The sequence below is a fragment of the Ranitomeya variabilis genome, chromosome 6 (assembly GCF_051348905.1).
Source record: "Ranitomeya variabilis isolate aRanVar5 chromosome 6, aRanVar5.hap1, whole genome shotgun sequence".
Taxonomy (NCBI): domain Eukaryota; kingdom Metazoa; phylum Chordata; class Amphibia; order Anura; family Dendrobatidae; genus Ranitomeya; species Ranitomeya variabilis.
The window spans coordinates 508,311,384-508,326,783 of NC_135237.1; the positions used below are offsets into that span (position 1 = coordinate 508,311,384).

The window sequence follows — 15,400 nt, forward strand, 5'->3', positions numbered from 1 at the left end:
ATCCACATACATCGGCATGGCCTGCGTACCTAATGGTAAAGATAGGGTACACACGCTGTATGCTGATGTAGGCGGAGCTGACCGGAGGAGGTGCGGCGGTGGGTGGAGCTTCACGGAGGACGTACGCAGCCCTCCGCAACACCTCCTAAAGGTACAACACTTCTGAGGAACCATGTATGCTGCTATGCAGCCAGCATAATGGTGTTGGGGACGTGCAACCTTCGTGAATTCTGGGCATACTGACATTCTCTATACCTACTCCCTACATACAGGATATGATGGGAAAAAAACAACTATTTTTTATTCATTTTTTTTACAGACACAAACTTGTGCTTTTTTTCCAATCCAGATTCTATAGGTCACCCTTAAGCCAAGATCACACAACTGCAGAATCTTTGGACCAATTACGACTGCAGATTGTGGACGTGATACAGTATGTGCAGCTCGGTGTGCTCATCCGCATAGGGGATGGGTGCAGGCGCTGCGTGCTATTTACATGGCGCTAGTCTGGTGCCACCACCAGTCATTCACCACCAACTGCTCTACTAACACATAAGTTAACATTGATCCGAGCACTGCCAGTGTGAGATTTTTTTTTTCTTTGTAAATAATTGTAATGATTTATTGAAAAATTAAAATAAACAGAAATAAAATCTGTAAAAAAAATAAAGAAAACTTACAAACAACTCTAGATTATATTAAGTACAATATAGGACAAAACATAGTTGTACAGAGCTCATATTTTGCAACCAAATTTCCGAACACGGATTTTACTCTTTAAAAAAAAAAAAAAAAAACATTTGGTAAATATTCAATCCTAAATGTTATATTTTGCCTTTTACATGAAAAACTTGGAGAACGTTTCTCCAAACTAATGCGGTAAAGCTATTATCTTACCTCATCTTTCTTGGACGCCTTCTCCTGTTGCAGAGCTTGCAGCTTTCGATAGTTCGCTGACTCCAGCTGTCGTGATCCTTCAACCAGCTCTACCTAATAAAAGGAATAAAACAAAGCCATGAAGAAATGCTGCCGACTTCTCTGCCAGTGCAGGGGATACATTGACAAGCGAATGTGAAGACCATCTGTCCATTGTTGTGACACAGAAATCCTGATGTGTTTATAATGATAAATCTGTCAGCGCTCTGCTAACAGCAGTTATTTTACTCGGACTATTGTGGGATGTGATGTGGAGCAGCTGACTGTACCAAGTAGTAATTCTCACTATAAAACAAGCGAAAAACTCTTTACACTGTTAAATGGCCAACTAGAAGAGTCGGTGTGAATCGATTTGCGAGTCCCATTCCATCCACCACGGCAGCAGACTGTGGCAGCTGCACGTGAGAGGCAGTACCACCTCTTACCCCCTGGCATCTGCGGCTCTTCTTTAGATTAGCCAGTGATCAGAAATCTGTAGATGCCGGCAAGTAAGAGGAGCTTCTCCTGCTCCAGTCCAGTGACCATAGACGTGTCGTAGCGGATGGAATGGGATATGAGCATCAATTCGCACCAACTACTCATAGCAATGATGCCCACCCCTGAATTTCCTGGTGTCACCTTTCCGCTCCAGCAGAGTAGCATTACAAGGTCAGCTCTTTTGCTGGATATATTGATAACAAGAATGTAAGATTAAGTTCTGACAAGAGCTGAACCTATGGACCAATCACAATCCACAAATTACAGACACGACTGTCTCCGTGTACTCGTCCGAATGGCAGACAGCTGCAGGAACTGAGGGCGATTTACATATAATATACAATAGTCTGGTCTGAAAACTAGGCCAGACTAGCGCAAGGTGCAATTTTTTTATCAGGAATACCAGCTGTCCATGTGGACCAGCACATAGGCTACTACTGGTCTGTATACTGCTGCAGTACATGTCTATGATGTACATGTGAATGTACCAAAATAAGGACTCATTCACACGTCTACTTTTTACATACAAGTTCTAGCCGTGGTTTTCACATGTCTGATTTTTTTGTTGGACCAAGCAGTCTGTGCAAAATCGCAGAGACATCCGAGTGACAGATCAAAATTGGCAATGCAAGTCCATGAGTCTGTGAAAAAAAAATTGGACAGCACTTGAATGCCATCCAAGTGCTGTCTGCTTTTCACAGACTGATCAATAGAAGGTGGAGATATTTTTTTTCAGGTCTAAGTAAGGCCTCATACCCATTTGCGAGAAAAAAAACGGTCCGATTTCCGGACCAAAAAAACGGAGTTAAAACATGCGATTGTCATGCGATGTCAATGCGATTTTTTATCGCAACATCCGTATGACATCCGTATTACATCCGTATTATATCCGTATGCAATCTGTGTGCAATGCGATTTTAACATGAGCTTTTACATACAGCAGTTCTCTGACATTTACACATCATTTTACAACGAAATATTCTTCAAAACACACACATATGTATATTTACATATATATATGTGATAGATAGATAGATAGATAGATAGATAGATAGATAGATAGATATAGATAGATAGATAGATAGAAAAGCCGGCAATTCCTGTGCGCTTACAGTAAAATTACACTGACAGGTTACAATAGAATACAGTTGGGTCCATATATATTTGGACAGAGACAACATTTTTCTAATTTTGGTTATAGACATTACCACAATGAATTTTAAACAAAACAATTCAGATGCAGTTGAAGTTCAGACTTTCAGCTTTCATTTGAGGGTATCCACATTAAAATTGGATGAAGGGTTTAGGAGTTTCAGCTCCTTAACATGTGCCACCCTGTTTTTAAAGGGACCAAAAGTAATTGGACAATTGACTCCAAGGCTATTTCATGGACAGGAGTGGGCAATCCCTTCGTTATATCATTCTAAATTAAGCAGATAAAAGGCCTGGAGTTGATTTGAGGTGTGGTGCTTGCATTTGGAAGGTTTTGCTGTGAAGTAAACATGCGGTCAAAGGAGCTCTCCATGCAGGTGAATCAAGCCATCCTTAACAGAAAAAAACCAGCCGAGAAATTGCTACAATATTAGGAGTGGCAAAATCTACAGTTTGGTACATCCTGAGAAAGAAAGAAAGCACTGGTGAACTCATCAATGCAAAAAGACCTGGGTGCCCACGGAAGACAACAGTGGTGGATGATTGCAGAATAATCTCCATGGTGAAGAGAAACCCCTTCACAACAGCCAACCAAGTTAACAACACTCTCCAGGAGGTCGGCGTATCAATATCCAAATCTACCATAAAGAGAAGACTGCATGAAAGTAAATACAGAGGGTTCACTGCACGGTGCAAGCCACTCATAAGCATCAAGAATAAAAAGACTAGACTGGACTTTGCTAAAAAAACATCTAAAAAAGCCAGCACAGTTCTGGAAGAACATTCTTTGGACAGATGAAACCAAGATCAACCTCTACCAGAATGATGGAAAGAGAAAAGTATGGCGAAGGCGTGGTACAGCTCATGATCCAAAGCATACCACATCATCTGTAAAACATGGTGGAGGCAGTGTGATGGCTTGGGCATGCATGGCTGCCAGTGGCACTGGGTCACTAGTGTTTATTGATGATGTGACACAAGATGAATGAATTCTGAGGTATTCAGAGCCATACTGTGCTCAGATCCAGCCAAATGCAGCCAAACTGATTGGTCATCGTTTCATACTACAGATGGACAATGACCCAAAACATAAAGCCAAAGCAACACAGGAGTTATTAAAGCAGAGAAATGGAATATTCTTGAATGGCCAAGTCAGTCACCTGATCTCAACCCAATTGAGCAGCATTTTACTTGTTAAAGACTAAACTTCAGACAGAAAGGCCCACAAACAAACAGCAACTGAAAACCACCGCAGTGAAGGCCTGGCAGAGCATCAAAAAGGAGGAAACACAGCGTCTGGTGATGTCCATGAGTTCAAGACTTCAGGCAGTCATTGCCAACAAAGGGTTTTCAACCAAGTACTAGAAATGAACATTTTATTTAAAATTATTTAAACTGTCCAATTACTTTTGGTCCCTTTAAAAACAGGGTGGCACATATTAAGGAGCAGAAACTCCTAAACCCTTCATCCAGTTTTAATGTGGATAATACCCTCTAATGAAAGCTGAAAGTCTGAACTTCAACTGCATCTGAATTGTTTTGTTTAAAATACATTTTGGTAATGTCTATAACCAAAACACTGCAAGTCCCCGAAGCTACGTTACCTTCATTTCATTCATTCCCCAGTCTCTTACAGCCGGGAGCGGCTGCATTAGCACCGCTCCTGGTTGTAACTGTATTTAACCACTTCAGATGGATTTACATCGTGGGACATGACTGTACCGTGGACAGGTATGGGATATTTTTGCTAGAGCTCCCAAATTTTACACACAAACACTACTAATATTAGTAGTGAGGAATATGTAAAAATATAAGGGATATGAATGGTTTACTGTATGTAAACCATGTCTCATATCCTCTCGGGTTTGTTAAAGACTTAGCAAAAGCCGGCAATTGAATTATGGGCTTTTCTTCTATCTATCTGCAGTGCCCGAGTCCTGGTTGTTGCAGTAATGTTATTCTTCCACCAGGGGGAGTGATATTTCGTCTGATGGCAATAAAGGAGGTCTTCCTACCAGGTATCACAAACCATACACCACACTTCACACTCCAGACCACCAGGGGGAGCCTTGCCCTATTCACTAGGGCACTCCTCACAATTAGGTAAAACTGGTGGGCTGGATAGAGAGTTAGAAGCTGACTGGGCTTCGCCCAGGTAACATCGGGTGAGAAGCTGACTGGGCTTCACCCAGGCAGCATCCTGTCAGGCAGACAGAGGGAAAGGAGGAACATCACAGAGCTGCAGACAGAGAGGTCCCTGACAGGGGTGGGATCCTGTCAGAGGCCTAGACAGAAGGTCACGGAGCTGCACCTGCCCCACGTGCGGCAGCATCCTAAGAAAGGACACGAAGAGAATTGTATTGTAGCGGGTGAGAAACGAAGTCTTAGCACAAGGAGATACAATCAGAAGGAGTTCTGCCCTGTAAGAGGCTGCCTCCTTCTGAGGCGCAGAAGCCGGTAGCCAGAACACCGAGGGAGTAATAGTCTCTACGTTTTACTTCAGAGACTGGCAGGACAGTTAATTCCACGTTGGCTGCCCGACCATATACACAGGAGGCACAGTGGCAACTTGTAGAGGCCGGGGCGTCTCTAGGGTCCCTGTAAAAAGCCTCAGGCCACCAGTCATACGGGTTTGTCCTATCCATACCATCTGAGGGACAGAGAGAGAAATAACATCTAGAACATCTACAACAGTTGTGAGGACCTTACCGAGAAGCTCAGCAGGGAGGTACAAAAACACATAGGCGCTTGGTGAAGGCTACTGATTTCCACCTGGATAAGGGGACTCTGGATTTGCCTTCGGACCGGCTGGACTCTGCCTACCCTGTGGTCTGTACCCCGGACTGTGGATGCTGAAGTCTTCAGTAAAAGGTAAAGAGACTGCAAGCTTGTGTTCTCGTTATTCACTGCGCCTCTCACCATCCACTCTGGGAAGCCCTGGGGACATACTTCACCTGTGGGAAGGTACACCATCTCAGCTGCCATAACATCACCCCAGCTGACCCCTTAAAGCAGCGTCGGTCACCCTGACCGAATACCACAGGTGGCGTCACGAACTACCCCTTTAAAGACCTTTCCCAAAACCATAAAAACTCTCTTCTTTATTGGACGTCCCTCAAAGGGCCATGGACCAGGTCAGGCCACTGTGACACCCCCCGAACCGAAGGACCCGGTACCGAGTACCCCATTGCCCTTACGTGGGGGCGCTCCATATCTATGAAACATAAATATAAATATATATATATATATATATATATATATATATATATATATATATATATCTCACTGACATATATATATATATATATATATATATATATATATATATATATATACACATATTCTATGTGTATATATCTATTCTATTGTAACCTGTCAGTGTGATTTTACTGTACACCGCACTGAATTACCGGCTTTTCAAAGGACACCGATGCGCACAAATCGGACAGCACTTGCTTGGTGTGAGTGCTGTGCGATTTTTTTCTCGCACCCATTGACTTACATTGGCGAGCCTCATCTGAGAATCGCAGAAAATCGCAGCATGCTGCGATTTTTTTTCTCAGTCCGATTTCGGCTGAGAAAAAAAATCGCACATGAGATGTCACCTATTGAATAACATTGGTCCGAGTGCAATCCGATTTTTTATCGGATTGCACGCGTCCGTTTTTCTCGCAAATAGGTATGCGGCCTTAAACTGATGAAACTTGGATCAAACTCTTATGATACTCTGCTGAAAATCTGATGAAATTTGGATCAAAAACATTAATTAAACTTTTTTTTAGTATGTGAAAAACATAGACGTCTGAATGAAGCCTAAAGCACAAGTAGAAGACATCTGTAAGTTTGTTTCTGTAGGACAATCGGAAGCTCAGGTGTTTAGGCTGTTAATAGAATTTCTCCATATTACTGTATAAAAGAAGTCATAGTGGTTGGTCTTGTTTGTGGATGGAACCGCTGGCCATTTACACTCCAGCTGTATTTCACGCAGTACTGTACGGTGACCCTTTATGTTAATATTTAGCCCCATACATGGTTAAACACATACTTTCCCAAAGCTTTGTCTGTCTAACTCAGTCATCTGTGTCCAGGCGGTGAGTAGAATCGTGAGGACGTATTCCTCAGCTAAGTCGAATAAATCCTCAAAAGGTGGATCAGATTTCTGGTAAATCTCTTTCCTTATGTTCCGCTCAACACCGATGTCCATGGAAGCTGAAGGAGCAAGGTAAGTGCCAAAAATGAGCTGGAGGAGAAAACCAAATTCAGGTCAATAAATCATTCTGTGACTTCAATGTGGGATTTGTATTTTGCTGAAAGAAAAAACTTGACAACAGTTAGACGCTTAGCTGTACCTATCATGAATGCTTAGAGGGGTGGAGAAAGCTCAAGTTTTAGAACGGATGTGTGTAACCTGTGCTTCTACAATGACTTGAGGGGCTTGATGAGACTTTTAGTTGCACAGCAGGCTGAACGACGGGTTGTCTATGTCCGTTGTTTAAATTGGCCAGGTATGACATTAAACAGCTATGACTGAAAGGGAAAACTTTGGCTCCGGTTCATCAAAGTGTTTTCACCAGAAATCTGGTATAAAACACTTTAATAAGTTGCAAAATTTGAAATGCAACTTGACATTGCGCAAAAATATTGCAACTTTTGGCGTTTTCATGTGAGTTTTGCCTAGCTACGCCAAAGTACGCAGAGCATGGGGCTGGAACATGAGTGTAATGCTCCAGATCTTCTAATTCATGAAGAGCTCTGGCAATCCTTACACCAGAAATCTTATTCCAGTCCCTGACTAGAGTGAGATATGTGGTGAGATTTGTGGTGAGGTGCACACCACTCGTCAGGCGCTCCTGATTCATTAAGAGGCATGCAATTCTAATGAGTCAGGAATGTCTGACTCCAAGTCATCACTAAAAATTACTAAGTATATTATTATTATTATTTATTGTTATAGCGCCATTTATTCCATGGCGCTTTGTATGTGAGGAGGGGTATACATAATAAAAACAAGTACAATAATCTTAAACAATACAAGTCATATCTGGTACAGGAGGAGAGAGGACCCTGCCCGCGAAGGCTCACAATCTACAAGGGATGGGTGAGAATACAGTAGGCGAGGATAGAGCTGGTCATGCAGCGGTTTGGTCGATCGGTGGTTACTGCAGGTTGTAGGCTTGTCGGAATAGGTGGGTCTACAGGCTCTTTTTGAAGGCTTCGAAGGTAGGCGAGAGTCTGATGTGTTGTGGTAGAGAGTTCCAGAGTAGGGGTGATACGCGAGAGAAATCTAGTATACGATTGTGGGAAGAGGAGATAAGAGGGGAGTAGAGAAGGAGATCTTGTGAGGATCGGAGGTTGCGTGTAGGTAAGTACCAGCAGACGAGGTCACAGATATATGGAGGAGGTTGTGGATGGTTTTGTACGTCATGGTTAGGGTTTTGTACTGGAGTCTCTGGGCAATGGGGAGCCAGTGAAGGGATTGACAGAGGGGAGAGGCCGGGGAATAGCGGGGAGACAGGTGGATTAGTCGGGCAGCAGAGTTTAGAATAGATTGGAGGGGTGCGAGAGTGTTTGAGGGGAGGCCACAGAGCAGGAGGTTGCAGTAGTCAAGGCGAGAGATGATGAGGGCATGGACTAGGGTTTTTGCAGATTCTTGGTTGAGGAATGTACGGATTCGTGAAATATTTTTGAGTTGAAGTCGGCAGGAAGGGGAAAGGACTTGGATATGTGGTTTGAAGGAGAGATCAGCGTCAAGGATTACCCCGAGGCAGCGAGCTTGTGGGACTGGGGAGAGTGGGCAGCCATTTACTGTAATGGATAGGTTCGTTGGGGGGGTCGCGTGAGATGGGGGAAAGATGATGAATTCTGTTTTGTCCATGTTAAGTTTCAGAAATCTAGCGGAGAAGAAGGATGAAATAGTGGACAGACATTGAGGGATTCTGGTTAGTAGGGAGGTGATATCTGGTCCAGAGATGTAGATCTGTGTGTCATCAGCATAGAGGTGATACTGAAAGCCATGAGATTCTATGAGCTGTCCCAGGCCAAAGGTGTAAATGGAGAAGAGCAGGGGCCCTAGGACTGGACCTTGTGGGACTCCGACAGATAGGGGGCGAGGTGAGGAGGTGATGTGTGAGTGGGAGACGCTGAATGTCCGGTCTGTTAGGTATGATGAGATCCAGGATAGGGCCAAGTCTGTGATGCCAAGGGATGAGAGGGTCTTTAATAATAGGGAATGGTCCACTGTGTCAAAGGCAGCCGACAGGTCAAGGAGGAGGAGGACAGAGTAGTGTCGCTTGCTCTTGGCGGTTAAGAGGTCATTGGTGACCTTAGTTAGGGCAGTTTCAGTGGAATGGTGTGACCGGAAGCCAGATTGTAAGCGGTCAAAGAGGGAGCAAGAAGAGAGATGGGAGGACAGTTCAAGGTAGACGTGTTGTTCCAGTAGTTTGGAGGCATAGGGGAGAAGTGATATAGGGCGATAGCTAGATACAGAGGTTGGGTCAAGAGAAGGCTTTTTGAGGATAGGTGTGATGGAGGCATGTTTAAAGCTTGAGGGGAAAACACCAGTTGTTAGTGATAGGTTGAAGAGATGGGTTAGGGTTGGGATGAAGACTGTGGTGAGGTTTGGGATGAAGTGGGATGGGAGCAGGTCAAGTGCACAGGTGGTGAGATGCGATCTTGAGAGTAGAGTGGAGAGATGATCTTCTCTAATGGTGGAGAAGTTGGTTTTGGAGGTGGAGGGCTGGGAAGTCGGTAGGAAGGGCTCTGGGGGTTGTTGACCAAAACTGTCTCTGATGTTTTCAATCTTCTGCTTGAAAAATGAGGCAAAGTCTTCAGCTGAGATAAGTGGGGAGGGAGGAGGTGCAGGGGGACAGAGGAAAGAATTGAAGGTGTTGAATAACTGTTTAGGGTTGTGAGACAGGGAGGATATGAGAGATGAGAAGTAGGTTTGTTTAGCTGTGGCGAGTGTGGTCTTGAAAGTAGTGAGGGACTGTTTGAATGCGATGAAGTGCTCGTTGGAGTGGGATCTTTTCCATCTGCGCTGCCCTGGAAGCTCGCCTCAGTTCTTTAGTCAGGCTGGTGTGCCAGGGCTGTCTGTTGATTTTGCGAGCTTTGGTATGTGTAAGTGGGGCAGCAGATTCCAAAGCTACAGCTATTGTGGTGTTATATAGAGCGGCAGCGTCATCCGCATTGTGTATGGAACTTATGTCTGTGAGAGGGAGGAGGGATTCAGAGAATGAATGTAGGTCAAGATGTTTAAGATTTCTGCGAGGGTGTGAAAGTTTGTGGGGTGGGGATTGTAGACATGGAGTGGAGAGGGAAGAGAATTGTCACGGATCCCTACTCTGTGGTGTCACTTATTCGTCACGTGCCTGCTCTCACACGTGACTTGGGGTTGTGCCTGCAAGGGTTAATCTATCTCCCCACTCTCAGTCCAGCACTCAATCTCTGTCCTATGCTGCAATGGGAGCATAAATCACACACCAACCCAGGCCACACACCCGCTCATGCACGCTGCCCAACTGATCGAATACACGGGCGATGAGTCCCAGAAAATAATAATAATACTAATAAAAATATGTCTATCACTCATAAGGCTCACACACCTTAGGCTATGGATTCTTATAAGAGCAAATGTTTGACCGCCTTTCCAGTAGTACCTTTTTTTTTTAGCCAGTACCTTTTTTTTTTAGCCAAGAAAGAAGATCAAACGGAGTCTAAAGTTGCATATTTTGGACTGTATGCCTAATTAATGTCAATTGATATGTTGAGGGAACTACTGATCACCATTTTTTGAAATATTCAAAAAGAAGCCTCCAAGAGAGTGCTGAATGGGGACCAGGTCATGATTTGAACCCAGTCTAAGGGTACGTGCACAAGTGGTCTTTTTCAAGCAGATTCCACCTGAAAAAGCGGAGCAAAGGTGCCCAGCACTAAGTTCCACCTACTTTTTTATAGCATAGTGGTACAGGCTCTTTTATGAGATCCTATCAGGGGCGTAACGATCGCGGTTGCAGGGTGCTACAGGGTCCATGCGGGAGACATCCGTTATTTTCTCATATGTAAAAAAAAGTTCTGATTTTCATCAGTATGCTGGGTCAGATTTACGTCAGTGTTTGTTCATTGTGTCAGCTGTACCATCAGTGATTTTCTCATATGCAAGCAAAAAACATACTGCAAAGTTTCTCTGAAGCATTACAATATTAAAAATGGATGACTCACAGAGAGTATCCTTGTGTTTTGCATGACTTTCCTGGACCCATAGACTTGTATGGGTAATTTTGTGTTAGCCTATTCTGGTGAGGTGAATCCTCTAGCCTTAGGTCTGGGGCACACGGACCCACGGCGTTGATGCAAAAATCAGGAAGGCACACGTGCAGCAAGGACTTGGTATAACAGCAATCTCAAGATCAGCAGAATGGATGAAGTGGAACCCAGCAGGGATGAAGGCAAGCACAAACACAAAAAGCCCAGATGGTGGAGCCACCAAACATGGGGCTAGACTAGAGTCTCAAGCCCAGGACACAGGTGTGTATCTAAATGGGTGTTAAATAGGTTTAGGGAGATGATGTTATAGATCTACTCCAGGCAACTTGCAAAACCCAATGTGGAGCACAACAGAGGGCAGCAGATTGAGGGGAAGGAAACAGAGCTCAGGACAGATGTATAACATTTTGATCACTGCATGATTATTTTTTGTGGATGTACGGTCCGCAAAAAAAACACGGATATGTGAACAGCCCCATAGTCTATAATGGGTATGTGTTCTCTCTATGAAAAAACAGAGAACATGTACGTGAAAAATTGTTATCTGAATTAGGCCTAAAGCACAAGTTTGGACCCTATGTGATAAGTTAGAGGAGCCAGGTAATCTATTGAGATGAAATAATGGCGCTGTCCAGATATATTAAACATGGTTTTCCTTTTTCAGTCAATTGTAGGTGAACTTCAGACCCCATTATCTCATGGAACCCATTTTGCAGCCCAGCAACAGGTGTTCCACTGTGTTTTCATGACGTGGGGATGTTATCGTAACTTAATGTTTAGCTACTGGTAATATTCCAAAAAAGTGACATACTCTTTGCATACAACGATGGCAAAAGACACCAGAAATGTGTCAAAAGTCAGAAAATGAGTGAAACTGAACCATATCCAGAGGCCAAAGAACATCTCTATAGACTTATGTTCTGAGCCGGGAACGAAGGCTGGTAACGTGCCTATGATATCTAAAGTCATTGTAATTAGTTTTCTCACAGTCATGACACCGTGTTATGCCAGAGGCGCACAGATATCGTGAATGCTTAGCTTGCAGCCGCTTTTGGTGAGGAATCAGATTAACGCTCACATTTGTTCCAATGAAAACAAATCTTGTATGTGCAAAGGGCTTAAAAAGCTATCGAGAGAACAAAAGTCAGTATCCAGGCCAAGCGGCTGATCTGTCTGTGAACATTCTCGTATGTGAGCGATGCCATGAGGTCTGTTTAGGATTCCTGGATTTATTTTAGGGGTCACATTATGTATAATGATGTCCACTGGCTTATTACTGTGTAATATAGAGATCTGCTGTCACCCAGAGGCCGGAGAGAGGAATCAGCTGTACAATTCATGTTGTTTCCTTGAATTGTGTTTTTACTTTTTATCTTGTTTTTATACAGCCATTATTATTTTTCTGCGCATTATGTTTTTTTTTAAGTGTAATTCCAGTTTTACAAAACTTTTGACATATCATGGTGACAAGTTAGAAGTTTTGATCGGTAATGTCCATATGCTGAGACCCTTCATTAATTGCTAAAACGCAGGAGCAGTCAACCCGGCTCAAGACAATCTCATTCAGACATCCGTTTTTCACGTCCATGTTCAATACATTTTTTTCTACAGCACACGTACACTTTATAGCTTATGGGGCTGTTCACACATCCATGTTTATTTTGTGGACTGTGTGGCCCAAAATAATTACAAAAAAGATGTCCATTTCAGATCTTAGTCAAGGATCAAACTTGCCCATTCAGGTTAGTTAAGAACTCGGAGAGCACACTGATGGCATCCTAGTGCTATTTTTTTTTCATATTTTTTGCTATGAGAAGCTTCAGAAATCTCGATCAGCTTTTTGTCGTATGAAAGAAAAAATGATGAAGCAGTAATGGAAAAAAGTGACATTGATGAAAATATGATCCAGCACAATGATCAAAATTAGCGCATTCGAAAAAAGCCAATGACATCTGAGTGATGCCCAATAGTGATGAGCGAACATGCTCTGATAAGGTGTTATCGAGAATGCTCATGTGTTAACCGAGTGACTTCGGCATGCTCGAAAAACATGTTCGAGTCCCCGTGGCTGCATGTCTCGTGGCTGTTTGACAGCCACAACACATGCTGGGATTGCCTGTTTGTTAGACAATCTTTGCATGTCTCGCGGCTGTTAGGCAATCCCTGCATGTGATGTGGTTGTCGAACAGCCACGAGACGTGCAGGTGCGGGGACTCAATCATATTTTTTGAGCATGCCGAAGTCACTTAGTTAGCACCCGAGCACGTTCGCTCATCACTAATGCCCAATAGTACCATAATCAGGGGTGTAACTACAACAGGTGCAGGGGTTGCAATCGCACCCGTGCCCTGGAGCCTAGGGGGCCCTAAAAGTCCCTTTGGCCTATAGAAAAAGACTATTGCTATTAAAGATTTAAAATATTTTGGTGCCCCGTTGGAGCTTTCACATCGGGGCCCATGAGTTTCAAGTTATGCCACTGACCATAATGTACCAATAGTGGCACCCTGAATGCTTTCTGTCTAATAATCATTTATTCTTCACATGAAAGAATACTAAACCTAGGCCCCAATTCAGCAAGACTGGCGCTTTAAATGCCGGTCTCGACAAACTGTGATCTGAAGTAAGATTCACTTCCAAATTTATAAAGAGGTGCGAGCCAAAGCCAGAAAAGTCATCCAGGTAGGGGCTACATTTTTGTCACAATTTACACTACCTTTGTGTGTGAAGGAGAGAATGGCTAATTAAATCAATTATTAACCTTACATAAGCTAGTAATATATGTGGTGTGGCAAGATGGCGTCTACATCCTGGAACTACGCCCTGGAATTCTTGGAATGTGAGGTGGATACACTGAAGACCATATATGGAATAGACCTAGCAGGGACCTATCACAGACTGATACAATCATTGCTGAGAAGCTATACAACGCCCTCTTCCTGCGTGCTACATGATCTTTTGTTTTGTACTAATAAAGTCAGTTCCGTGCCAGCTTTTGAGGAGCACGCATCTGACCTTGCGTACGATGTCTTTCTTCTATGCATGCATTTGGCTCATATTTATTAGGTCAGGGACAGGCAATCGCTAAGATCTCACCTTCAGAGATCACCCCAACATGTGGGGTAGATTACGCTGAAATTGTCAGACGTGCTTGGCCACAAATCAGTCAAAACTCCCCTCCCCATATATTACCTGCCCTTGTGACTACGTGATTGAGGAAGACATGGTGCATATACACTCACCGGCCACTTTATTAGGTACACCATGCTAGTAACGGGTTGGACCCCTTTTGCCTTCAGAACTGCCTCAATTCTTCGTGGCATAGATTCAACAAGGTGCTGGAAGCATTCCTCAGAGATTTTGGTCCATATTGACATGATGGCATCACACAGTTGCCGCAGATTTGTCGGCTGCACATCCCAAAGATGCTCCATACAAGGCAGGATGGATCCATGCTTTCATGTTGTTTACGCCAAATTCTGACCCTACCATCCGAATGTCGCAGCAGAAATCGAGACTCATCAGACCAAGCAACGTTTTTCCAATTTTCTACTGTCCAATTTCGATGAGCTTGTGCAACTTGTAGCCTCAGTTTCCTGTTCTTAGCTGAAAGGAGTGGTACCCGGTGTGGTCTTCTGCTGCTGTAGCCCATCTGCCTCAAAGTTCGACGCACTGTGCGTTCAGAGATGCTCTTAGGCCTACCTTGGTTGTAACGGGTGGCGATTTGAGTCACTGTTGCCTTTCTATCAGCTCGAACCAGTCTGCCCATTCTCCTCTGACCTCTGGCATCAACAAGGCATTTCCGCCCACAGAATTGTCGCTCACTGGATTTTTTTTCTTTTTCGGACCATTCTCTGTAAACCCTAGAGATGGTTGTGAGTGAAAATCCCAGTAGATCAGCAGTTTCTGAAATACTCAGACCAGCCCTTCTGGCACCAACAACCATGCCACGTTCAAAGGCACTCAAATCACCTTTCTTCCCCATACTGATGCTCGGTTTGAACTGCAGGAGATTGTCTTGACCATGTCTACATGCCTAAATGCACTGAGTTGCCGCCATGTGATTGGCTGATTAGAAATTAAGTGTTAACAAGAAGTTGGACAGGTGTACCTAATAAAGTGGCCAGTGAGTGGATAATAACACTAGCCATAATGCACATAAAGTCTTACAGAGGATGTGGAACGTTACCAGACTTGCTATAGGAATATCAGTGTAGTATAATAGTGCCTCACAGTCCCATCCACGGCTTCCTGTTAAACTTGTAAGACTTTGCTTTGCTCTAGGAGAACTTTATTCCAGGATATATTTTAATTAGCGCCATAAAAATCCCATATAAACAACCCACTTTTTATGTGATGTTTTTCAATGATGTAATAAAGAAAGTGTCAAGGTTCACTAACTTTCATGACCTGTTTAAGAAACAAATGATGCCAAAGTATGCAAGGTTTGTTATAAGTGAAAGACCGAGATTTAAAGATATATAATATTTTTTGGCTAGCTGTAAAGTAGTTCAGTCTGAACCTATAAATATTTGCTTTTCAATTATAGCATTTAGATATTTGCTGCTGAGCATGT

At 43.5% G+C, this 15,400-nt stretch overlaps 1 protein-coding gene across 7 annotated transcripts in view; it reads right to left on the bottom strand.

Moving 5' to 3' along the window:
- RGS22 (regulator of G protein signaling 22) overlaps positions 1-15,400 on the bottom strand; it is a 138,899-nt gene that overhangs the window by 46,078 nt on the left and 77,421 nt on the right. For 5 of the 7 annotated variants that reach the window (XM_077270893.1, XM_077270890.1, XM_077270889.1 and 2 more), the window contains 2 exons: positions 6,611-6,805; positions 898-990 (listed from right to left, as the gene is read on the bottom strand). In XM_077270893.1, the coding sequence (XP_077127008.1) occupies positions 898-990; positions 6,611-6,805 (288 nt within the window). The remainder of the gene's footprint in view (positions 1-897; positions 991-6,610; positions 6,806-15,400) is intronic. The other 2 variants (XM_077270892.1, XM_077270891.1) reach the window with 1 other exon arrangement.